This window comes from Rhinoderma darwinii, chromosome 2 (assembly GCF_050947455.1).
Source record: "Rhinoderma darwinii isolate aRhiDar2 chromosome 2, aRhiDar2.hap1, whole genome shotgun sequence".
Lineage (NCBI taxonomy): Eukaryota > Metazoa > Chordata > Amphibia > Anura > Rhinodermatidae > Rhinoderma > Rhinoderma darwinii.
This window is the reverse complement of record NC_134688.1, coordinates 430560106-430585163: the sequence shown is the minus strand read 5'-3', so window position 1 is coordinate 430585163 and position 25058 is coordinate 430560106. Positions and strand designations below refer to the sequence as shown.

Below are 25058 nucleotides of genomic sequence, written 5' to 3'. Positions count from 1 at the left end.
TAGTTGGAAGAAATGAAGATTCTGAGACCAACGATCTTGCCTGAGTTTCTACTCTGGGCTGTGAAGATTAAGAGATTTTCTCTACAACTGGGCATCCTCTGTGACCTGTGCAGAGGTCTCTGTGCATGGAGGGGGGAGGAGGAACTGTTCCCATACCCTATTGTCAATGATGTGATCCTGTGTTATTTGCCTCCAGCTTTATAATAGATATGTTACCTTTAATTTTAATCCTGATGATAATGAGATGACTGCTGACCCTGCCTCCTGAAAAATGACAGCAAGTGTCAGCATATCATAAGAGCTCAGTGGCCACTTTGAAAACTTGGACTTTTTTTTCATTTGGATTGTTACATTAAAAAAATGAAAAAAAACATTTTACAAGAAATGTATTCCCCAAGGCTGGGAATCGGTACTGGTTTGTCATTTATCTGTAGAGGTTGCTCTTTTCATTCTTTCACATTCCCATGGTTTCTCAAATTGTATACGAGTACAGGAGAACTCTTTTAAGACATTGACCCGATGGTGCAAGACCCCCAGTGTTTTTACATAGGGCCAACATCTCTCCTACTGATGAATGTTAGAGATACCTCTGCAGCGGGCTCCATGTCTCATATTTGGTTCCTTTGCTCCAAAATGGATGGGTTTTGGCGCCAGGTTAGGCAGAAAATTAAAGACATCTGTGGCACTTTACTATGTTCTCCCACACCATTGACCTCCCAACGTGGCTGTTGACAGTGGCTAAACTGCCAATACCCATACACTGGTGTTTCTCTGTCCCACCTTATATTAGGCAGTGGTGAGAGCAAATTGAGCAACTGCACCGTCTGGAAGATTTACTAGCTTGGGAAGCAGACTCGAGACCTAAGTTGTTGTCAACTTGGAGCAATCGGACCAAATTCCGTACAGACTATGATTTGAATAACGTGAGTGTTTAGATGATAGCCGGCCCCTAACTTTTTGTACCCCTATGATTATGATTAGGTTATCTTGCTACACAATTTTTTGTGACTGTCCTTCGCTCTCCTATATTAGAGTTGTCATGCAAACTACGGTTACTTTTTAGTGTTTTATATGTCAGTTTCAAGAGGGTAGGAATATTTGTATGCAAGTCACCAACAAATCTGGAAATATATCTTACAGATTTGCAGGACTGAAGGTTGGCTTCATGATAACAGGGAGGCAGACTTCTATATTAAGACAGAAATATGTCTTCTATGACTATTTTTTCTTTAGGCTCTCTCTAATGCTCACACGTGCCAGGTCCTCCAGAGAAAGAAATGCTCTTTGTAGCCGCTCTCCCCTCCAACTAATAGATAAGGTTCCTGAACGGCTGACCTCCCACTATTAATTCCCTATGAATTCCCTAAAATGATGAAATGTCTCTTAACTAATAAATTCTTCACACCCAATGATGTCTTCCCAGTAGACCATACTGCAGTTATATTCAAAGGATTGTCACACCTTTAAAAGATTAAGTGGAGCACTCTGGAAGATGAAAATGGGATTGTGCTAAAAAGATTACTGATGGTAGAGAGGGGACATGGAGGTTAAGCAGTTCAAAAAAAAATCATAGTTTCATGTAATAATAATTAGATCTAGGTGGAGATCCCCTTTAATGAGAAATAAAAGGGCTGTAAGAGCAAATACGATTCAATAAGATATTATAATGGATTAATCTACAAGTAGGCTATCTGGATCTGAGTCAGTAAGTAATATGGTAAATACACAAATCTCATTTAAACATATATTCCTTACCTGGGAGATAGTTTACAGCCATTCTGTATGTATGTAGATAGTTTACCAGAGGCAGCCAACATTAGCCCAAGATAAGGAGGAGAAGGTTTCATAGGTCTAGATGAGAATTCTGGATGAAACTGCACACCAGTAAAGTATGGATGATCTGCAGACAGAAGACTCAGAATCAGCAAAAAAAAACAAAGCATATACTTCCCATGTACTATATGGGAAAAGCTTGTGAATGATGAATGACAACTTGCATCTAAATTCTAAATACCCAGTTTTTATATTGGGAAGAAGGAGCTGCAATTATTTACAAGACATCAAACTTAAAAGGGGTTCCCTCTAGTTTTTATTTTCATATACCCAATTAGGGAATTGTGAGTTAATAGAGGGATACCCCTTGTTCAGGAGCCTCATCTCTTGGTCACAGTGGAGTTCAGTTACAAAGAGCGGCGCTCGCTCTGGAGGACCTGTCCTGTATTATACAGAAAACCCATTGATTTCAATAGGCACTGTGTAATGCTTAATTTCTCCTGGGGTGGCGCTGTAGGGAAATTGCATGATCTGTTAGACACTTTTTTCTTCCTTATAACACTTTTGATTTGGCTTATTTTGCACCAGAATTTTGTGCCAGTTTTTTTCTCACATTTCTGGCACACATTGATGCAGTTAAATACTGTCCTTTTCCAGAACACTTTTACAAAGTGTCTAGCGAGGTGCAAACATTGGGTTCGGCTCATGTTTCCCTACAATAACATTGAGCAACCAGAGCATAGAGAAAGTAATGTTGTCGTGCAGCCATACAAAACAGAAGCTCTTATTACAGAATGCCTGTAAGTTTAAACTGTGGTAACTTGGCCTAGAAAAATTATATATGAATTAAATCAAATATATAAATTCAAATTATATTCAGATTTTTGAAAAAAGTGAAAAGGTTTTTTATACAGAAATTGTGGGAGTTCCCCTTTAAGCTTTTGTCAAGCTGTCTATTCCTTTTGTCTTATACCTTTTGCCAAATATTGTTGATTACACCATAATGGTGTTCAATGACACCATTTGGATCAATACCTCTATATATTTACATTTATATACTAACAGAAGTACATGAAAATACCTACACCATGAGCTATAGAATTACAATGTGGCTATTTTAGAGTTGGAAAAAATGACAATGAAATAGAGTTCTCACATACGGAAAAATAACAAGGCTTTTGGGTCACACAGATAGTATATAAAATACCCCCAAATATTTGTAAAAATAAAATTTTAAAAAAAATGGATTCACTTTTACAGAGCATTTTAGAGTATTCCACTGATCTCATAAAAATCCTGCTTTTGTCATCCATTATTCTATGGACACTACGTAAAAAGCCCGCTCTAATGTGATCAGTGAAGAAGGTATATAATCACCTAATTCAGAATCAATCCAGGCAAATTCCTGTTTATAAAATCTTCTAAAATTATATGGAGATGTAAGAAAATATCACCACTGGAGGTACGTGGACCACGATTGATGTCTAGAATGAAGGAGTCCTGAGGGCCTCAAACAATGTAAAGTAAGTTGCCTCTAAAATCAATGGATTTTCTCATCCACAGATGTGTGGTACTCCAAGTTACAGAAATGTTCAAATAAGCGCTAAGGGAGTTTGTTTATGTTACCAAGTAATGACATGATGTTTAAAATAAGATTAAGGGTCCTATTACACGGTCCGATATAGGTAGTGAAAATGAGTGCCAATCAACAAGATAGCTCGTTAAATGGTGCTCGTTTGCTTCTTTTCACACAGAGCAATGATTGGTTATGTATGGGGACGAGCGCTAGTTACTACAATCCCTCATCCCGATACATTTCTATCATGTCAGATGCACGTCTCCATGTTAACACAAGGAAATGTGCTGCAGACAAGGATAATATTTTCTGCTGTATGAACAATCCAATCAGCAGATGAAATAGCGTTTGCTCGTTTATCGGCTGATTGTTGCCCTGTTTACACAGGACAATGATCGGGAACGAGAGCTCATGTGAACGCTTGTTTGCCCGATAATTGGTCCGTGTAAAAGGGTCTTTAAAGGAGTTGTCCAACTAGAAAAAACTTCTTTCCACAGGCACATTTCGAGGAGTAAATGTGGATTTGCACTGTGTCCACTAAAGTCATTGGGTGACTAAGTAGAACAATCCACTATTGCGGGGACCCCCTCTATGACATTTACAGTTAGGTCCAGAATAATTTGCACAGTGACACAATCTTCATGATTTGGGCTCTGCATGCCACCACATTGTATTTGAAACTGATGCAATTGAAGTGTAGACTTTCAGGTTTAATTCAAGGGGTTGAAAAAAAATATCCTGTGAAACGTTTAGGAATTGCAACCATTTTTCTACACAGTCTCCTCATTTTAGGGGCTCAAAAGTAATTGGATAAATTAACATTACCATAAATAAAATAAAAAAAATGTAATACTGTAAAGGATCTGCCAGACACTGCTTATGTGTCGACGCCCGTGGTTAATCAGTTTGCACCTGCTCCTAGGTCTGATAGAGTGACTCGATCTGCTACCACTCAGGCTGGTAGGCTCAGGAGTGGGAGAACCCATCACAGCCTGGCCAGACGGTTCTAGCTCCCGCCCTCGGTCTATTTATACCTTCATTTCCTGCTTTTCTTTGCCTGTGATTCTTTCCTGTTTCCTGGCTCTGCTGCACCTGCTATTATTATTGACCTTGCTTCATTTTGACCCTGGCTTTACGGACTACGCTCCTGCTCTGCGTTTGGTACCTCGTACACTCCTGGTTTGACTCGGCTCGTTCTCTACGCTTGTTGCTCACGGTGTTGCCGTGGGCAACTGCCCCATTTCCCTTAGCTTCTGTGTACCCGTGTCTGTTTGTCTGTCGTGCACATATTGAGCGTAGGGACCGTCGCCCAGTTGTATGCCGTCGCCTAGGACGGGCCGTGCAAGTAGGCAGGGACTGAGTTGCGGGTAGATTAGGGCTCACCTGTCTGTCTACCTACCCCGGCATTACAAATACTTTGTAGAAAATCCTTAGCAGGCAATGACTGCCCGAAATCTGGAACCCATGGACATCACCAAATGCTCGGTTTCCTCCTTTCTGATGCTTTGCCCGGCCTTTACTGCAGCTGTCTTCAGTTGTTTGTGGGTCTTTCTGCCCTAAGTTTTGTCTTAAGCAAGTGAAATGCAGCTCGACCGGGTTGACTTCTGGTGATTGACTTGGCCATTGCAGAATATTCCACTTCTTTGCCTTAAAAAACTCCTGGGTTGCTTTCGCAATATGTTTTGGGTCATTGTCCATCTGTACTGTGAAGTGACCTCCAATTAACCTTGCTGCATTTGGTTGAATCTAAGCAGAAAGTAAATCCCTGAACACTTCAGAATTCATCCGGCTGCTTCTGTCTTCAGTCACATCATCAATAAACACTAGTGACCCAGTGCCTTTCGCAGCCATGCATGCCTATGCCATCGCACTGCCTCCACCATGTTTTACAGAGGATGTGGTGTGCTTTGGATCATGAGCCGTTCCAAGACTTCTCCATACTTTCTTCATCTCATCATTCTGGTACAGGTTGATCTTAGTTTCATGCTGTTCCAGAAGTGGGCGGCTACTTTAGATGTTGTTTGGCAAAGTCTAATCTGGCCTTTCTATTTTTGAGATCTTGTGGTGAACCCTCTGTATTTGCTCTCATGTAGTCTTCTCTTTATGGTAGACTTATATACTGAAAACCTACTTCCAGGAGAGTGTTATTCACTTGGGTAGATGTTGTGAAGGGGTTTTTCTTCACCATGGAAAGGATTCTGCGATCAACCACCACTGTTGTCTTCCGTGGACGTCCAGGCCTTTTGGAGTTCACGAGATCACCAGTGCGCTCTTTTCTTTCAAGAATGTACCAAACTGTTGATTTGGCCACTAACATTTGTGCTATCTCTCTGAAGCATTTCTTAATTTTTTTCAGCCTAACGATGGTCTGTTTCACTTGCATTGAGAGCTCCTTTGACCTCATGTTGTGGGTTCACAGCAACAGCTTTCAAATGCAAATGCCACACCTGGAATCAACTCCAGACCTTTTACCTGCTTAATTGATGATGGATTAACGAGGGAATAGCCCAGGCAGCCCATTAAATAGCTTTTGAGATAATTGTCCAATTACCTTTGGCCCCTTGAAAAAGAGGCAGCTACATAAAAAAGAGCTGTAATTCCTAAACCCTTCCTCAAATTAGGATGTGAATACCCTCAAATTAAAGCGGAGATTCTGCACTTTAAACCCATATTGATTATATAACTGTATATTCAATATGTTTTGGTAAACAGCTAAAATGCCAAAACTTGTGTCACTGTCCAAACAATTCTGTACCTAACTGTATATGCTGTAATAGGACCTATGAAAATAGGTTTTCCTGAGTGGAAAAGCCTTTTTTGAGACTTTAAAAAAAATATATAGTATTCAGGTGACATACAGATGTAGCCATCATTATCTTGACTCTTAACGCATTAAATACACAGTGGCAAGAAACTTTAACTTGACTTTTTTAATTACTTTTCAATGGCTTTTGTTGTGTGATATCACGCTGCAGCAAGTTATCAGTCAAGATAAACTTGGCTACATCTGTATGTATAGCACATATTTGTATTTATTATCGCAGTGTTTTGTTTTTTTCTGTTGTCATTATTTCGCTTGTTTCTGGACTGAATGTATCATTTAAATAATAAAACAAAGTATAGATAAACTTGGCTACATTCGTATATGCTGATTCAAGTACCGTACATATACACGAGATAACATGGAATGGGCCCTACTCTTTTATTTCAAACATGTATTTATTTGACTTTAATGTAGAAACCAGCTAATAACCTTCAAGCTCGATGATCTCCATTCTCTGTCCTTCTGTGTCATGTCCAACAAACTTTAAACCTTTTTCTTCAAACTGTGGAATTAGTTCTGGATTTACCTGTGTAGAGTTACAAACAGCGAGACATCAAGTTTTATACTACAGTAAACTTCTGTCTATAAGTAACATGCAACAATATGAAAAAACTAATAATATCATATTGAATAGTCACATAATCAATAAGGTTAAAAAAAGACACAAGTCTATCAGGACCAGTCTAATAATCCATGGTTGAGATTTCTACAGACTCACTGGAAACTTTCCTGTCATAATTGTGGAAACTTTTTATCTCAAGACGTTGTGAATACCCCTGTTAATGGCTACAGACCTGGGTATTAAAAGATCAGATATGTAGATATTTGTATTTATTTCATATATTTATGCATTTAAGCATTTTACGGTTTATATATAAATGTTATCTGCACAAAGACTTGTGTAGCTCTGCAATTACATTGCATTACTTTTCGCTAACTGGTCCGGAGTTACATTGTGTTATCTTTCCACAGCTGCATTGACTATTCTTTTGGTTGTCATTGGAAACCGTCACCAAGCTTGTTGCCAGACACACCTCTAGCAGCTTAGTGGAGCCCCTATAATACAGTGGAAGAGTTTGTTTTTTCCACATCACATTACTGTAGAGTGTCTTATATATAAACGGCATAAAAACCGTAGAAAGATTATCTTTTCCATCATCATCCTCAACCATATAGTTATTTTTGAGAGGCCAGTTTTGAAAGTCAAGTAAGAGAAAAACTTAAAACACTTGTAAAATATATTTTTAGTTTAACTTTCTTTTACAATCTACTATCTGTCTCAAGGTTTTTTACTTTAACATTTATTGGTTTCCTTTTCTCTCTGTCTTATTTCCATAATGTATGTATCTATGATATGAATCTTATTCAGATTTTAAAAAAATATCCTTTTTAGTTTCTGTACACTTATTTTTGAAGGCATTATCCCGGTCTCCGAGCTTTACCGCGGATCTAGGCTTAATAGATTTAGCCTTGCTGAAGGCTCCTTTACAAATCAATTCTATAAGTTTGTATTTCTCTATTCCACAATGAATTTCTTCTATTCTTCACAATCTGGGGAAAAAAGTTTTCCCCTTATATAGTGTTAAACTTTGTAGATATTTTCATTGAAGCAGTGGCGTAACTACCACTATAGAAGTCATGGCAGTCAAGGGGGCCTGAGACACAAGCTCCTGACACAAAGCAGCACAGGACGTTGTTAGGGGCAGTGCATACAACATACGAGCACTGCCTGTCTGTTAGTTTTTAATATTCATTAGGTTAACGGCTATATCTATTTTATTTTATTATGCTTATAGTTTGAAAAAATAGTGACAAAAAAAAATGTTTTACATTTTAGTGAATCTTTCAAGTAATCATACAGCGTTACCCTAAAATAGACTTTCTATTCTGGTATGTCATCGTCAACCGCTAATTTTGATATATTACATGCCCATTTTAGGGTAATTAGGTCGAAGGTAGCAATACGGCAACAATAGCAGGGAGTGTTAATTTTATGTGTATTTTTTTAATTTAATTTATTTTTGCTTTTTTACTTCTATTTTTAGAGTCTGTCCCACAAAGGTAAGAAAAGAACATTGGTGGACTTTATTATTATTTATTTTAATATTATACTTTTCCACTGTAGAGGGGAAATCAGCCCTGGTATAATGACAATTGTCTGGGTCGTGATCACTTACATGACCCAAAGTGAGACCAATAGAGAGGTATCAGCAGTGCCACTGCCACTATCTACACAGCACTTATTGAGTTTTACGAGATCTAACAGAGAAATTGAATATCTAGTCGTGGGACAAACCCTTTAATAGACAAAGCTTTCCATGATCAATCCCTTTTTGAGTGCATTTTACAGACATATGATACTAAATAAATTGCAATGATATAAAAAAAGGTTCATAATCAGTGTTTGAAAAAAAATGTGTCATCCTAAGTGTACTATAAATAAGTAGCTGTCAGAAACCTCCCAACTACCATAGTTCAGAATGGCATTAAAATCATACAAGTGTCATTAAAAAAGAGATGGCCTTTGACAAGGTGGACAATTACGATAATGTATTATGTATGTATTAGAAAAAGTTGTATTAAGTTATATCAAGTTGATGCATTACATAAATTCTGTATGACACAAAAACTAAAAATGAAGTACACCACTCCAAAAAGCAATTAAATATCATACAAAAAAAAAAATCATTAATCATCCTATGAAAAATAATAATTCATCCTATGAAAAAAAATAATTCATTAATCATCCTATGAAACATTGGACCGTGAATTACGGTTGTGATGTAGATGGTTTCAGCAACAGGTTGTGATTCGCCTAAATTTATGTGAACATCTGTAGAGTCATATTTGATCTGGTAGAAAAATTGTGAGTCATTCAACACTGCACCCTACTTTACAAAGCGGCAAGCTTGAACTAGCTTCTTTATCAGAAAATACAATTTAACCTCATTTTCAATCTGTTACTCCTAGATGGTGGAGTGGTTAAAACATCTGATCTCTTCAAGGTACAATGGTGAAAACCGGGGCCCACATTTACTAATGCTGTCTAATAGTTCGAAAGCGCAGGCACAAAATACGCCATAATATCACAGTGGCGCATGCTGAATGATAATTTTGGCACATCTTGAATGACCTTTAAGACACTTTTCTTTTCCTTATATCGCTTTTGTTTTGGCTTATATTGCAGCAGTTTGTTTGGAGCATTTTTGGAGCACATTGGGATATTTTAAGCCACACCCCTTTCTGGCAAGTCACACCCCCTTCCCACATGTCATGCCCCCCTTTTCATCAAAATTGTGCCAATTTCCGCCAAAATTTGGTGCATTTCGCAACACTTTCCATAACCATACACAGTAGTAAATCTGCCCTAGTGTCTGATGGTACAGTGGTAAAAGAGTGTCTTATTTCTGTCATACAGTGGTAAAAGACTGATATCTGGTGGTATGGTTGTAAAATAGTATCTATAACTGGTACAGTGGTAAACAAGTGACTGACTTCTGGTGGTACAGTGGTAAAAAGTGTGACTGATGTCAAGTGGTACAGTGGTAAAAGAGTGTCTGATATCTAGTGATACAGCGGTAAACAAAAGAGTGACTGTTGTCAGGTGGCACCGTTTTTAAAAGAGTGACTCATGTCAGGTGTTAATGCGGTAAAAGGGTGACTGATGTCAAGTGGTGTAGTGGTAAAAAAGTGACTGATGTCAAGTGGTGCAGTGGTAAAAGGGTGACTGATGTCAGGTGGTGCAGTGGTAAAAAAGTGACTGATGTCAAGTGGTGCAGTGGTAAAACAATCTTTGAATCTTGGTGGTACACTGGTAAAAAAGTGTCTGATTTCCAGCGGTACAGTGGTAAAAGAGTGATTAATGTTTAAGAATGATTGGTGTCTGGTGGTACAGTGATATACGAGTGACTGATTCACTGGCGGTAGACTACCATGACATCATCTAATATCTGGTGGTACAGTGGCAAAACAGTGTCTGATTTCTAGAGGTATATTGGCAAAAGGGTGACTGATGCCTGGTGGTACCAGGGTGCCGCCAAGTAATGTAGCTTATATAATAAATACTGCCACTTGTGGTGGCGACAGATGTGTCTATAAGTCCCAATTCACATCACATTTTTGGCCTACATTTAACATATACGCCTGGAAAATTTCCCTATGTATATGTTAATTGTGGGCTGTGACGGATGCCTAACAGTGGCTTTCATCACCCAGACTATTATGGGATATGGTTTACATATAGTATATGTAATGAACTCTCATGACCTTTTAAAGACAGATACATTAAACAGATTCCATAAAAGCTTATGGGTGACAGATGCCACTATTAGGCATTCTTCACAGCCTACGTTTAACATATACGTAGGGAGCTTATCCAGGCGTATATGTTAAACCTAGGTAAACATTTTTGATATTTAACGCATACATCATATGGGTCTTCAAACGGACTAGAATTGTTAAGATAACCTTAACCTATCCAGTCTAGGAGGAATGGGTAGTCCCCAACTTAAGCACATACTAAATAGCGGCCTTGCTTCAGCCAATAAAGGGATGTCGGCTGGAACAGACACAGGTTAGGTGGGCCCAAATAGAACTAGCACCACTTCCTTATAGGGACTCTTTATATATCATCTATTATGTTTTATAAATCTAATTCTAAAACTGGGGGTTACTAAGGTCTCTCAAAGTTTGAAGCAAGATTTTTTTGTATTATGAACAGTTAGATGATCGGCGCTCATGTGCTCCTTTCATAAGGAGCAATGCTTGGTTATTTACAGGGACGATCAATTGTTGCTACGATCGCTCGTCCCCATACATTTCCATCATGTCGGCAGCAGCATGTCGGTTTACACAGGGAGATGTGCTATAGACAACGATAATATTTAATGTTGAATAAACTATACGATCATCCGATGAACGAGCGTTTGCTCGTTCATCGGCTGATTGTTGCCCTATTTACACAGGGCAACGATTGGGAATGAGCGTTCATATAATAATTCGCCCGCGTAAAAGGGCCTTTAGTGTAGACGCAAATTAAATTATATGACCAGATAGGAACAGGACTTGAAAAAGACATTCCTTACAAGGCTGGTATCGGGTGCTGAAATTTTCTGGTGAATTTACATAATGTATAAATCATCTGGAGTCTATCCGGAAGCTACAATTGAGTTGGTACCTGACGGATTGGTCAAATCCTACCCAGGCTATTCTGATTTATGCTGGCGTAGATGTAATTTCAAAGGTAATCCGTTACATATATTTTGGAAGTGTCCCAAAAAAAGTGGGGGTTTTTTTGGCAAGATATTTTCAGGCTCATTTCTAGGATATGCCATAGAGATATTTCTCCCTTACCGGAACTGGCCCTACTAAATAGGTGGATCATTAGTAGGGGCTTTACTAGAGCTAGATCGGGAGTGACCTCTCGCAAGAAATCAGAGCATATGCCAAGGTGAGAGAGGGTTATATCAAAGGAAAATTAATATTATCTTTTTGAAACATGCATGGAGGAGGGAAGGGGGGGGGGCACCTACAAAATAAATGACAAACTTGGACAAATGATACAACAATATTATGTCTTTTTTTCCAGTTTATTTTTTCTTCTCTTTTCTTTTCCTCTCTAGTTAAAAAAAGTAGGTCGGACATGAGGACATGACATTTTTATGTCAGAATAATATATAGAATTAGCCATCTTTATCTTGACTTTTAACGCATTAAAGAGGCTGTGTCACCAGTTTCATACTTCCCTATCTCCTACCTAATGTAATTCTAATCTAGGCGCTGTGTTGTAGATAACTACTGTGTTGGATTTTTAAAAAAAACTTTATTAATGACATAGTTATGAGCATTTTAACATTTATGTTTTTTTGTTTTTTTTTTAAAAGCCCAACTGGGCGTTTTTTTTTTACTTTAACTAAGCGGGCGTTGCAAAGGAAAGTGTATGACGCTGACCAATCAGCGTCATAGACTTCTCTCCATTCATGTCCAGCTTTAGTCACAGCACAGCTCTGTGCCGTCACTTCATCCTGTGGGTCCTTCACTGGAGCACTGCGGGAGTAAGTGACTGCACAGTGTGATCCCGCTGTGACTAAAGCTGGACATGAATGAAGAGAAGTGTATGACTTTGATTGGTCAGCGTCATACACTTTTCTTTACAACGCCCACTTGTTTAAAGTTTTAAAAAAAACGCCAAATTTGCATAAATGTTAAAATGCTCATAACTTTGTCACTAATAAACATTTTAAAAAAAACAAAAAAAAAACAACACAGTAGTTATCTACAACACAGCGCCTATTAGATTAGGTAGGAGATAGGGAAGTAGGAAACCGGGGACAGAGCCTCTATGAATACACAGTGTCAAGAAAATTTAACTTGACTTTTTCAATGGCTTTTGTTGTGTGATATCATGCTGCAGCAAGTTATGAGTCAAGATAAACTTGGCTACATCTGTATGTATAGCACATATTTGTATTTATTATCGCAGTGTTTTGTTTTTTTCTGTTGTCATTATTTCGCTTGTTTCTGGACTGAATGTATCATTTAAATAATAAAACAAAGTATAGAGAACTAATAGGGAAAATGGAAAGAAGCTTTCTGAACTATCTCTACTGTAACTTCGAATGATCTGATGAGCTATATACTGGTGCGGAACATGCCAGCCTCCACACAGTATAGAAGAAGTGGTATATACCATATGTTTATATAAAAAAAGGGAATTATTATATAAAGGTTTATTCATAGTTATTGATATTAATTGACAGCAACATATATTTTTACATACCAAGGGAAAGAATTCCCTGTTCACATTTGATGTCAATGCATATAAAAATCATCTGGTGGATTCCCAATGCTGTTAACAGCAGAGGTGAGGTGCCGCAGGCAGAGCTTAAGCAATAATCAAGTGTACCCCTTTCATCATTATTTTAACAGTCCCCAGCGGACTGACCTCATGTCAAGAATGTATTTTTATGCTATTGCTCATAGACATATAAAAATGTCAAGAAATCCACTACTCTGAAGCATCCAAAGAAGAGATTAACTCCTTCTTGTGGCAAAAACTGCTTCTAAAACATTGCATACGTACATTAAAAGAAATTATGGGGGACTTCAATACCAATAGAAAGGGAATAGAATTTTATTGACCAATTTTGTCTTGGCTCTGATTGCTTCATTATCACCATGAGATCCCCAGCAAAGAGCTGCTTTGGCCAGGGAAGTTGCCATTAACTCCTCATTTCCTTGCAGTGGCTGCTTCAGGATTTAAGGAGTTGTCTGGGATTTCCACCCCAAAAAAGCGGAGAGTAGGAAAGTGGTTAAAAATAAAAGGCAAAAAAATAATACTCACCTGTTCAATCCTCAAAGCTATAGCGCCGCCGCTCTGGTGGCTCCTGCCAGACTGTGATGACGGGCCATAAGACCACTGCAGCCAATCACTGACTTCAGAGGTCTCATCCGTATATGCTAGCATTACTGCTGAGGCCTATGAATGGCTGCAGAGGTCATGTGCATGCATGAAACATCATCAATACAGGGAAGGAAACAAGTACTGTCGGGAACCACCAGAGCGGCGGCACTAGAGCGGCCGGGGATTCAACAGATGAGTATTGCTTTGTTTTGTTTTTTATTTATCAACGTTCCTTCTTTTAGCTAATTTAAAAACAATTTCGGACAACCCCTTGAATGGAGTACTACACGAAGCAATAAGATAGATGTCCATCTATGAAAAAACTTAGGCTGAGTTCACACGGGACAAATTCTGCACCGCAGGTCAATTTCTCAGTGGTTTTTCCTGCGGTTTTGGTGCGTATTTTCCGCAGCAAAATACGCAACGTGGGCATGTAGCCTTAGTCTGCCAAATCGAGAGACATTGCTTGTTAGAAGCTCATAGAGGGGAGTCCTGTTTGGGGAACCCTCTTTATGATGTGTATATACCCTAATAGGGCACATGAAAAGGGGATGTAAGATAAAACAACACCTTTAATGACCAGACAATTTTTGTGGTGGTTTAACAACCAGAACTTTTTTAATAGTTGAGCTATCCAAATAATTGTTGTATCATTATTTTGTAACATTTTTTATAGTACATTTTATAATGCATTTTTCTTTTTTTAGTTTCCAAAGGGGTAAATTGTGCAAAAAGTAAAAAAATTATAATTTTCTAACTTTAATTTCAGACTAACACAAAGTGCTAAATTGGGTTCACCATTTTATTTTAGTTGTTTTAATATATAAAATGTATAGTATGTGGAATGTAGAAGTAATCCAGCAATCGTGTAACCGATCACGCGTACTGGATCCAATAGACAGTTAAAAAAAACACAGGTATATCAATCTGATTTGGTAAATTAAGGACCATCAATCACCCCCTTTATTAACAGCACTCACTGAGGGCAGAATAAGGTAGTGACAGAGACGCTGATTTCAGCATCACAATTCTTATGTCTCCGTGTGCTGTAGTTTTCGTAAAACACAGTTTCATCTTTTCAGAGCTCGCATGGCGCTGTGAGGAAGGGTCCTAGGCATTCATGAGCTGCCGCCTACTCCGCCATCCCACCGCTGATTGACAGTTTCTCCCTATGCACAGTAATCGGGAAAAAACTGTCAATCAGCGGCGAGAGTGCAGGATTAGCACCAGCGCATACATCAGACTCTTCCTCACAGCGCAATGCGAGCTATGCAACGATTAAACTGTACGTTTTACAAAAACTACAGCACACAAAGACATAACGTTCATAACACTGAAATCAACATCTCTGTCACTTCCTGATGCTGCCCTCTGTGAGTGCTATTAAACGGTAGTGACAGATGCTTTTTAGTTGTACCACAATATACTTAAAGGGAACCTGTCACCAGCATTTCACCTATTGAACTCCACTCACCCCTTACTGGCCGCTTCTGTCAAAAGCTTATTGCCGTTATCCCCTCTCCTAAACTCCTCCTCCGACCGTAAATAACAGTCTGCAAACATTTTGCGCCTTTTATGGTAATAATCCGTCAGTCTCGTTCAGGACATCGATGCGCAAGCGCTGGATTTCGTGTGTGATGGGGGAGGCGAGGAGCTGTCAATCAAAAGCACGGAGGCGGGGTTAACTCGGAAAGGCTAGAGGAATGAAGATATGACTCTTTTATTCTCAATAGCATACGGCACGGGAACACTAAAATACAGAATAATAAAAAGGCACAGAGCCTACTTAGAAGATAATTATAGTTTACATAAAAATGATTTTTCACCCACCTATTGTTGGTTTAATAGCTGAAATTCTGGTGACAAGTTCCCTTTAAGGAATATAAAGAGCCTCAATTTTAATCTGTGTACTAAGCTCCAAAGGAGGCAACTGAGGCTCATTTCTATCTTTCAGTCCAGCCCCATTTTTTACTACTAAAAACCCAAAAAGAACTTGCTTGTGTCTAATAAGTAAAGGATTCTGCAGTTTACATCTTGTAAGGGGCTCTGTATTTTACAGAGTTAGGGTATGTGCACACACACTAATTACGTCCGTAATTGACGGACGTATTTCGGCCGCAAGTAGTGGACCGAACACAGTGCAGGGAGCCGGGCTCCTAGCATCATAGTTATGTACGATGCTAGGAGTCCCTGCCTCTCCGTGGAACTACTGTCCCGTACTGAAAACATGATTACAGTACGGGACAGTTGTCCTGCAGCGAGGCAGGGACTCCTAGCATCGTACATAAGTATGATGCTAGGAGCCCGGCTCCCTGCACTGTGTTCGGTCCGGGACTTGTGGCCGAAATACGTCCGTCAATTACGGACGTAATTAGTGTGTGTGCACATACCCTTACTGTTCTGCATAACTGATACATCCACTAAGTCTAATATCACTTTACTGTTCCAAAATAGTGAGTGGGTGTCATGTCTGCTGTATTCGATGTGATCTATTCTAGTATAGGTCTAGCCGTGTAAAGAGTGAAAATAGAATATGGAGCAAACTCCAGGTGAAGAAGATGAAATGTGCATTTGACTTTGTCATTATTAAAGTGCTATGTTACTGCATATACCATATAGCCAGTTGCTAAATAAGCTACTCCAGGGAATCCACCACAAAAGCTCTGATTCAGTGTTGGAAACAGTCTTAATAACTCTGCAGCTTTAGTATAATAAAAATAATGCACAATATTGTATTCAGTACAAATATCTTTTTTTATGCTGTATTTGATCTATACAGGATAATGTATATTCTTTGTTTCGTCCACATAAATTACTTCAGAAAAAGTAAATTTTGATAATAAGTTTACTTACCTCATAGCGGTGTCGATGGCGCTCTTCCACAAAATCCACATTTTCATAGAGCTTTTCTGAAAAACAATGATTATCCAAAATACTTGATTCTGTAACATTAACTATAATCTTAGCATATAAGTAAAACAGTACTTAGATTTATGTATGCACGTTTGTTCACAAAAGTCTATCTCTTTAATGGCATAGAGACATATTAGTGGATAGTATCAGAGCGGTCCACTGATGAGACCCCTCCAATCACTATAATGAAGAAGCTAAGGGAAGCTGATGGGAGACAAAGAGACATGACACTTGATCAGTAGTGAACTCAGCATGCGGACAATTCATTGGTACTATCTTCTGACATGTCTATAATATGTGAGACTATATTCTCCACAGCTCTCCTATTTGCTAGACAACTCCTTCCCAGCTCTCCTATGTGGCAGACAACTCCTCTCCAGCTATCCTATGAGCCAGATCACTCCTCTACAGCTCTCCTATGTGCCAGATCACTCCTCTACAGCTCTCCTATGTGGCAGACAACTCCTCTCCAGCTCTCCTATGTGGCAGACCACTCTTTCCCAACTCTCCTATGTGCTAGACCACTCCCATTCCAGCTCTCATATGTGCCAGACCACTCCTCCCCAGCTCTCCCATGTGCCAGACCACTCCTCTCCAGCTCTCCTATGTGCCGACAACTTCTTCCCAGCTCTCCTATGTGGCAGACCACTCCTTCCCAACTCTATGTGCTAGACTACGCCCATTCCAGCTCTCCTATGTGCAGGACCACTCCCATTCCAGCTCTCCAATGTGCAAGACCACTCCCATTACAGCTCTCCTTTGTGACAGACCACTCCTACCCAGCTCTCCCATGTGTCAGACCATTCCTCCCCAGCTCTCCCATCAGTCAGACAACTCCTCCCCAAGTCTATGTGCTAGACCACTCCCATTTCAGCTCTCCTATTTGCCAGATCACTCCTCCCCAGCTCTCCTATGTCCCGACAACTTATTCCCAGCTCTCCTATATGGCAGACCACTCTTTTCCAGCTCTCCTATGTGGTAGACCACTTCCATTCCAGCCTTCCTTTGTGCCAGACCATTCCTCCTATGTGCCAGAAAACTCCTTCCCAGCTCTCCCATGTGCCAGACCATTCATCCCATATTTTTATAATGATTCACCAGCAATGTCCAACTAGAAGCCCAGTGACAGCAGTCAGCGTATCCACTCAAAATAGAGAGTGTTTGCTATTGGATGCAAAGAATCATATTGTCCCATTTACAGCTCTTAAGCATTTCTCATAATGAAGATTTTCACCCAAAGCAAAATAATTAAGCAATTTATTGATACATAAGTTAGATCTATAGCCATGTATTTTTATTTTATTTTTTACCTACAGAGATATTGGAAGTTTTTTATTCAGTTGTATTGACCAGTTTTCCAAAATGACAACAAAAAGTGCATCCATATTGGTTGTCACAAAAGTGAAAACCGATATTACTGCACTTCCTGTCATTACTGCAAAAGTAGCTCTAAAAATAAAAAAACAGCAGACATTGTGACGTTCAGTGTGATGTCACATTACTTGACTGCACCACTCAAGACAGAAAATGTAATTAATCATACTAAGATTTCAAGTGGCAGGGACATAGCGTTACAATAAAACTGTCTGCTATAAACGTCCAGATGTATTTATTAATTCAATCAGTTTCTTCAAGCAATTAAAGCTTTAAGTGCGTTGAAAAGGAAGATAAAACTATTTTTAGTTTAATTGAAATACACTCTGAAGATTCATTGTCCTCTTATACAGCTGCAGTACAGAGGATTGTCACTAAATAGCTTAAAAGGATCAAAACAATCCTATAAAGAAAGGTGGCCGAGCAAAATATGATATCAAACAGTCCTTATGCAAATCCCCCCTCTCGCCTGGTATATACGTTAGTAGAATAATAAGGAAATCACAAGATTCATTTTGTAACATCACATACATTGCTGATCATGGCGGGGACATAACTTATTTCTGTATAATAAAAAACCTGTAGTTATTGAAACCCACAAAAAAAAAAAGGTGATCAGGATACAGTATTGTGCCATAACCATGGCGTTTCCCTGCTCTGTCCTGTTAAGTCTTATACCATGAATGTTAAATCTGCAGAGAAGCCCCCTGAAAGGGAAACTTTCTTTCTAAATTCTTTACATGATCATGGAAGCAGCTGCTCTGCGCTGTAGGGGAAATACAGCAGAATGGCCAACTATGTAATGCAGGGGGGATCCATCAGAACGACAACCGCTCTCATAGATCATCTCTCCATTTTGGCTGAGAAAAGGGGATTTCCAGTGGTGGATCCCTTCTATGACTTCAATATGCCCTAATGAGACATATGAAAAGAATGTGTTTTGTCCCCTTTAAATCTTATAGCATCGTGGAATCCTGTACAAATTTTTACGGTAATACCTGATATATAATATGCATACGTTTGAGGATTGATTCTCTCACTCCTGTTGTAAAACTGAGATTTGCTGCCATTTATTAAATATAAAGAGTATAATGGGTGATATATTAGTAAATTATAAGTTAGATCAGCCGCCACGGTTTAAGAATTGTGTTTATTCTACATGCAAATATATTGTCATTTTTCGTTCAGCCATAATAAACGTCTATCAGTGTGTTTAGTGCAACTTTCTAAATACTTTTTATAAAAAATAATTTTTACTTTTTGAGATGCAGCTGCTTTGTATCCTGTATACAGAGCAGCTGTATCTAGCACTGAAACCTGTATCCGTCAGGTCAGTAGCACTAATGGGTTCAGTGACAGTGGGATCGAGCTGTTATCAATCACAACCAAGTTCATAACTTAGCTGTGATCGATAACAGGTGGATCCTGCTGCCATTGAACCCGTCAGTGCCGTAGACATGACGGATTCAGGTCTAAGCATAAGATACTGCTGCTCTTTATACAGGATACAAAGCAGCTGTATCTCAAAAAGTAAAAAATGTTTTTAATAAAAAGTATTTAGAAAGTTGCAACAAACACTGATAGACATTTTTAATTAAAAGAAAAACAAAAAAAACTATTTCAAGGGTGTACATAGCCTTTAATTCCAACCTAACTTGATAGGACTGACCCAAATAGTAGATAGACTGATGCAGTTATGTCAAGCAAGTCTAATGTGTATACATACGAAGGGTGGAGCCATTTGTTGTAAATACGGTCTTCCTTTTCCCCAGTCGCATTGTTCCCCCCATGTTTCCTGGGTTGTGTTCAGGCATATCAATTACCTGCAAGAAAAAAGTTACTTTTATATAAAATATGATGTAACAAAACCAAGAATATTAGGGTAAAATAAATAAAATTCTATAAAGTGCATTCTTAGCTATAAAGTTAGGTCCAGAATAATTTGGACAGTGACACAACTTTTGGCATTTTAGCTGTTTACCAACACATATTGAATATGCAGTTATATAATCAATATGGGCTTAAAGAGCAGACTCTTAGCTTTAATTTCAGGGTATTCACATCCTAATTTGAAGAGGGGTTCAGGAATTACAGCTCTTTAATATGTAGCTGCCTCTTTCTCAAGGGACCAAAAGGTAATTGAACAAGTATCTCAAAAGCTATTTAATGGGCTGCGTGGGCTATTCCCTCGTTAAGGATATGTGCACACACACTAATTACGGACGTAATTCGGGCGTTTTTGCCCCGAATTACGTCCGAAAAAAGCGCCTCGATAGCGCTGACAAACATCTGCCCATTGAAAGCAATGGGCTGACGTTTGTCTGTTCACACGAGGCGTATATTTACACGCCGCTGTCAAATCACGGAGCGCAAATAGACGCCCGTGTCAAAGAAGTGACCTGTCACTTCTTGGGGCGTAATTGGAGCCGTTATTCATTGACTCCAATGAATAGCAGCGCCAATTACGTCCATAACTGATGCGGCGTTCAAGCGCCTGCACATGCCGTTACGGCTGAAATTACGGGGATGTTTCCTCCTGAAAACATCCCCGTAATTTCAGTCGTTACGGACGCTGTCATGTGAACATACCCTAATTCATCATCAATTAAGCAGGTAAAAGGTCAGGAGTTGATTCCAGGTGTGGCATTTGCATTTGGAAGCTGTTGCTGTGAACCCACAACATGAGGTCAAAGGAGCTCTCAATGCAAGTGAAACAGACCATCGTTAGGCTGAAAAAAATTAAGAAATCCATCAGAGAGATAGCACAAATGTTAGGAGTGGCCAAATCAACAATTTTGTACATACTTGAAAAAAAAAAAAAAAAAAAAGCGCATTGGTGATCTCCAAAAGGCCTGGACGCCCACGGAGGACAACAGTGGTGGATGATCACAGAATCCTTTCCATGGTGAAGAAAAACCCCTTCACAACATCTACCCAAGTGAAGAACACTCTCCTGGAAGTAGGTGTATCAGTATCTAAGTCTACCATAAAGAGAAGACTTCATGAGAGCAAATACAGAGGGTTCACCAGGAGGTGCAAACCATTAATCAGCCTCAAAAATAGAAAGACCAGATTAGACTTTGCCAAACACCATCTAAAGAAGACAGCCCAGTTCTGGAACAGCATGAAACTAAGATCAACCTGTACCAGAATGATGGGAGGAAGAAAGTATGGAGAAGGCTTGGAACGGCTCATGATCCAAAGCCACCACATCCTCTGTAAAACATGGCGGAGGCAGTGTGATGGCATGGGCATGCATGGCTGCCAAAGGCACGGGGTCACTAGTGTTTATTGATGATGTGACTGAAGACGGAAGCAGCCGGATGAATTCTGAAGTGTTCAGGGATTTACTTTCTGCTCAGATTCAACCAAATTCAGCAAGGTTGATTGGACGTCGCTTCACAGGGCAGATGAACAATGACCCAAAACATACTGCGAAACAACCCAGGAGTTTTTCAAGGCAAAGAAGTGGAATATTCTGCAATGGCCAAGTCAATCACCAGAAGTCAACCCGATCGAGCACGCATTTCACTTGTTTAAGACAAAATTTAAGGCAGAAAGACCCACAAATAAACAAAAACTGAAGACGGCTGCAGTAAAGGCCTGGCAAAGCAGCACAAAGGAGGAAACCCAGGGTTTGGTGATGTCCGTGGGTTCCAGACTTCAGGCAGTCATTGCCTGCAAAGGATTCTCTACAAAGTATTTAAAAAAAAACATTTTATTTATGGCAATGTTAATTTGTCAAATTACTTTTGAGCCCCTGAAATGAGGCGGCTGTGTAGAAAAATGGTTGCAATTCCTAAATGTTTGACAGGATATTTTTCTTCAACCCCTTGAATTAAACCTGAAAGTCTACACTTCAATTGCATCTCAGTTGTTTCATTTCAAATACAATGTGGTGGCATGCAGAGCCCAAATCATGAAGACTGTGTCACTGTCCAAATAATTCTGAACCTAACTGTATATGTATCTTCTGTACATAAGTATGTTCCCATGGAGGTTGTCACCAAGCTTTGCCAGACTCTTGAATGGCATATCTGATTAGCTATACACAAATTCCTCCAAAACTGTGCAGATTCTGGGAGTCTGGGAACTCTTGGTGACAATCCCTTTCGGAGCTGTAACCATATTCCAGGGAATAATATATATAGGAATTATTAAATACCTGGCATCACTACTACAGTTGTCTAAATAACACACATTATAATAACATTTTGGGGAATATTGTGTTTATTTAGAAAATGTATTTTTAACAATCTAAAAAAAATAAGCAGATTAGATTTAAATGATCAGTAGCAGAGTTCCTCATATATATTTGAAAACAATTGTTGTGGTTTTTGCAAAAATATCCCCAAAAGGCAGTCCTTAATGAACACATTATATATCTTGCCAGTTAAAGGAAAACCAAACCTAGAAATTAATGATAAACGTAAACAGGAAATAAACTTCCCACACTGATTGTCAGTCTGCAGGATCTTCTGAGTGTTCCAGATACAAAAAGTCTTGTAGTAAACCTGAGGAGAACACAGGGGTTAATTTCCTGCTGATCTCTTTTCCATTTTTTGACTGGTGAATGGCTGAAAGGACTTAGTAAGGGAATGGGGCTTAACTCCTTAATGACCGGGCATGTTTGTACCTTAATGACCAAGCCAGATTTGTCAAATCTGGTATGTCTGAATTTATCAGAGAATAACTCTGTGAAAGTTTTGAATATCCAAGTAATTCTGACATTGTTTTTTCGTCACATGTTGTACTTTATTTTAGTGGTAAAAGTAGACTGATACGATTTGCGGAAATTAATAAAAAAATAGAGAAATTGAAGAAATTTTGTAAAAATTATCATTTTTCCCTATTTTTAACTGCAATATGTCACATATGTACATACATACTGCACAATTTTTTTAATTAAATATATATTTCCATCTCTTTACTCTATTTTGGCAGCACTTTTGAAAAAAAAATATTTTTTTTCAGCAATTTGGAAGACTTACAAGTTTAGTAATCATTTTATACATTTTGAAGTACATTTTGTTTTCCTGCACCAAGCCAGGTTTTCAGAGGCTCATAGGTGTCAGAATGGTGGAAACCCCCACAAGTGACCACATTTTGAAAACTACACCCCTTAAGGTATTTATTAAGGGGTGTTGTAAGTATTTTGACCCCACAGTTTTTTTGTAAGAATTCATGCAAAGCAGGCGTAAAAAAATATAATTTCACTTTTTTCATAAAAGTATCACTTTGAAGACCGATTTCTGTGTAAAGTGACCATGAGAATGAAGAAACACACCCCAAAATATATCACCCTGTTTCTCCTGTTTTCAAAAATGCCCCCATTGTGACCCTAATGCATTGCTTTGACACACGACAGGGCCCGAAAGGGAGGGAGCACCCGGAGGCTTTCAGGACTCATATTTTGCTTGAAAATGTTTTAGGCCCTACTGTATATTTGGAGAGGTTTTAAGCTACCAGAGCGATAGAATCTCCCCATAAACGACCCCATTTAGAAAACTAGACCCTTTAAGGTATTTATCTAGGGGTGTAGTGCGTACTTTGACCCCACAGTTTTTTGCTAAATTTAATGCATAGCAGGTGAAAAAAAAACAAAAAACACTTTTTTCATAAAAGTATCACTTTGAAGACCGATTTCTGTGTAAAGCGACCATGAGAATGAAGAAACACACCCCAAAATATATCACCCTGTTTCTCCTGTTTTCAAAAATGCCCCCATTGTGACCCTAATGCATTGCTTGGACACACGACAGGGCCCGAAAGGGAGGGAACACCCGGAGGCTTTCAGGACTCATATTTTGCTTGAAAATGTTTTAGGCCCCACTGTACATTTGGAGAGGCTTTGAGCTGCCAGAACGATAGAAACTCCCCATAAACGACCCCATTTAGAAAACTAGACCCCATAACGTAATTATTTAGGTATATAGTAATTATTTTGACCCCACAGTTCTTTGCTAAATTTAATGCATATCAGGTGAAAAAAAAAAGAATTTCACTTTTTTCATAAAAGTATTTGTTTGAAGACCGATTTCTTTGTAAAGCGAACATGAAAATGAAGAAACACACCCCAAAATCTATCACCCTCTTTCTCCTGTTTTCAAAAATACCCACATTGTGGCCCTAATGCGTTGTTTGGACACACGGCAGGGCCCCAAAGGAAGGGAACACCCGGAGGCTTTCAGGACTCATATTTTGCTTGAAAATGTTTTAGGCCCCACTGTACATTTGGAGAAGCTTTGAGCTGCCAGACCGATAGAAACTGCCCATAAACGACCCCATTTCAAAAACTAGACCCCTTAAGGTATTTATCTAGGGGTATAGTTAGCATTTTGACCACACAGGTTTTTCGCTAAATATATTGGAATTAGTCTGTAAAAATTAAAATGTACTTTTTTTCTGAAACAACATAGACATTTTTATTATTTACAAGGAATAACGAAGAAAATGCACCCCAACATTTGTAAAGCAATGTCTCCCGATTACGACAATACCCCATATGTGGTAATAAACTGCTGTTTGGACCCACAGCAGGGCTCAGAAGGGAAGGAGCGCCATTTGGATTTATGATTTTGCTGGAATGGTTTTCGGTGCCATGTCGCATTTGCAATGCACTGGAGGGACCAAAACAGTGGAAACTCCCCCAAAAGAGACCCCATTTTGGAAAAACCTTCAAGGAATTTTTCTAGGGGTATAGTGAGCATTTACACCCCACGGGTCTTTTGCAGAGTTTATTAGAATTAGGGCGCGAAAATTAATATCAAAATTTTTTCCACTAAAATGTTGAATTTTCTCATTTTCACAAGGGATAAAGGAGGAAAAAAACAACCATTTTTTATAAAGCAATTTCTCCCGAGTACGGAAATACCGCACATGTGGTCATACGTTTTTTCATTAGAAATGAATTAACCCTTTCAGGACTGATCCATTTTTTGCTTTCATATTTTAGATTTTCACTCCCCGCTTTCCAAGAGCCATAACTTTTTTATTTTTCCATCAATAGAGCGGTGTGAGGGCTTATTTCTTGCGGGAGGAGCTGCAGTTTTTATTGGTACCATTTTTTGGTACATAAAAAGTGATTCAAAAGTTGTATTACATTTTTTTTTTAGAGCGAAGGTGACAAAAAAAACAAAACTGCGATTTTGGCGGTTTAAATGATTACATTTTTTAAAGGTTTGCACTGTGCAAAT

At 38.9% G+C, this 25058-nt stretch overlaps 1 protein-coding gene across 3 annotated transcripts in view; it reads right to left on the bottom strand.

Moving 5' to 3' along the window:
* Window positions 1–25058, bottom strand: part of CTPS2 (CTP synthase 2) — a 164471-nt gene that overhangs the window by 45303 nt on the left and 94110 nt on the right. For 2 of the 3 annotated variants that reach the window (XM_075854407.1, XM_075854408.1), the window contains exons 15-18: window positions 19589–19685; window positions 16429–16484; window positions 6603–6699; window positions 1756–1900 (exon numbers count right to left, since the gene is read on the bottom strand). In XM_075854407.1, coding sequence (XP_075710522.1) covers window positions 1756–1900; window positions 6603–6699; window positions 16429–16484; window positions 19589–19685 — 395 coding nt within the window. Of the gene's footprint in view, window positions 1–1755; window positions 1901–6602; window positions 6700–15049; window positions 15230–16428; window positions 16485–19588; window positions 19686–25058 lie in introns of those variants that run through there. The other variant, XR_012881580.1, reaches the window with a different exon arrangement.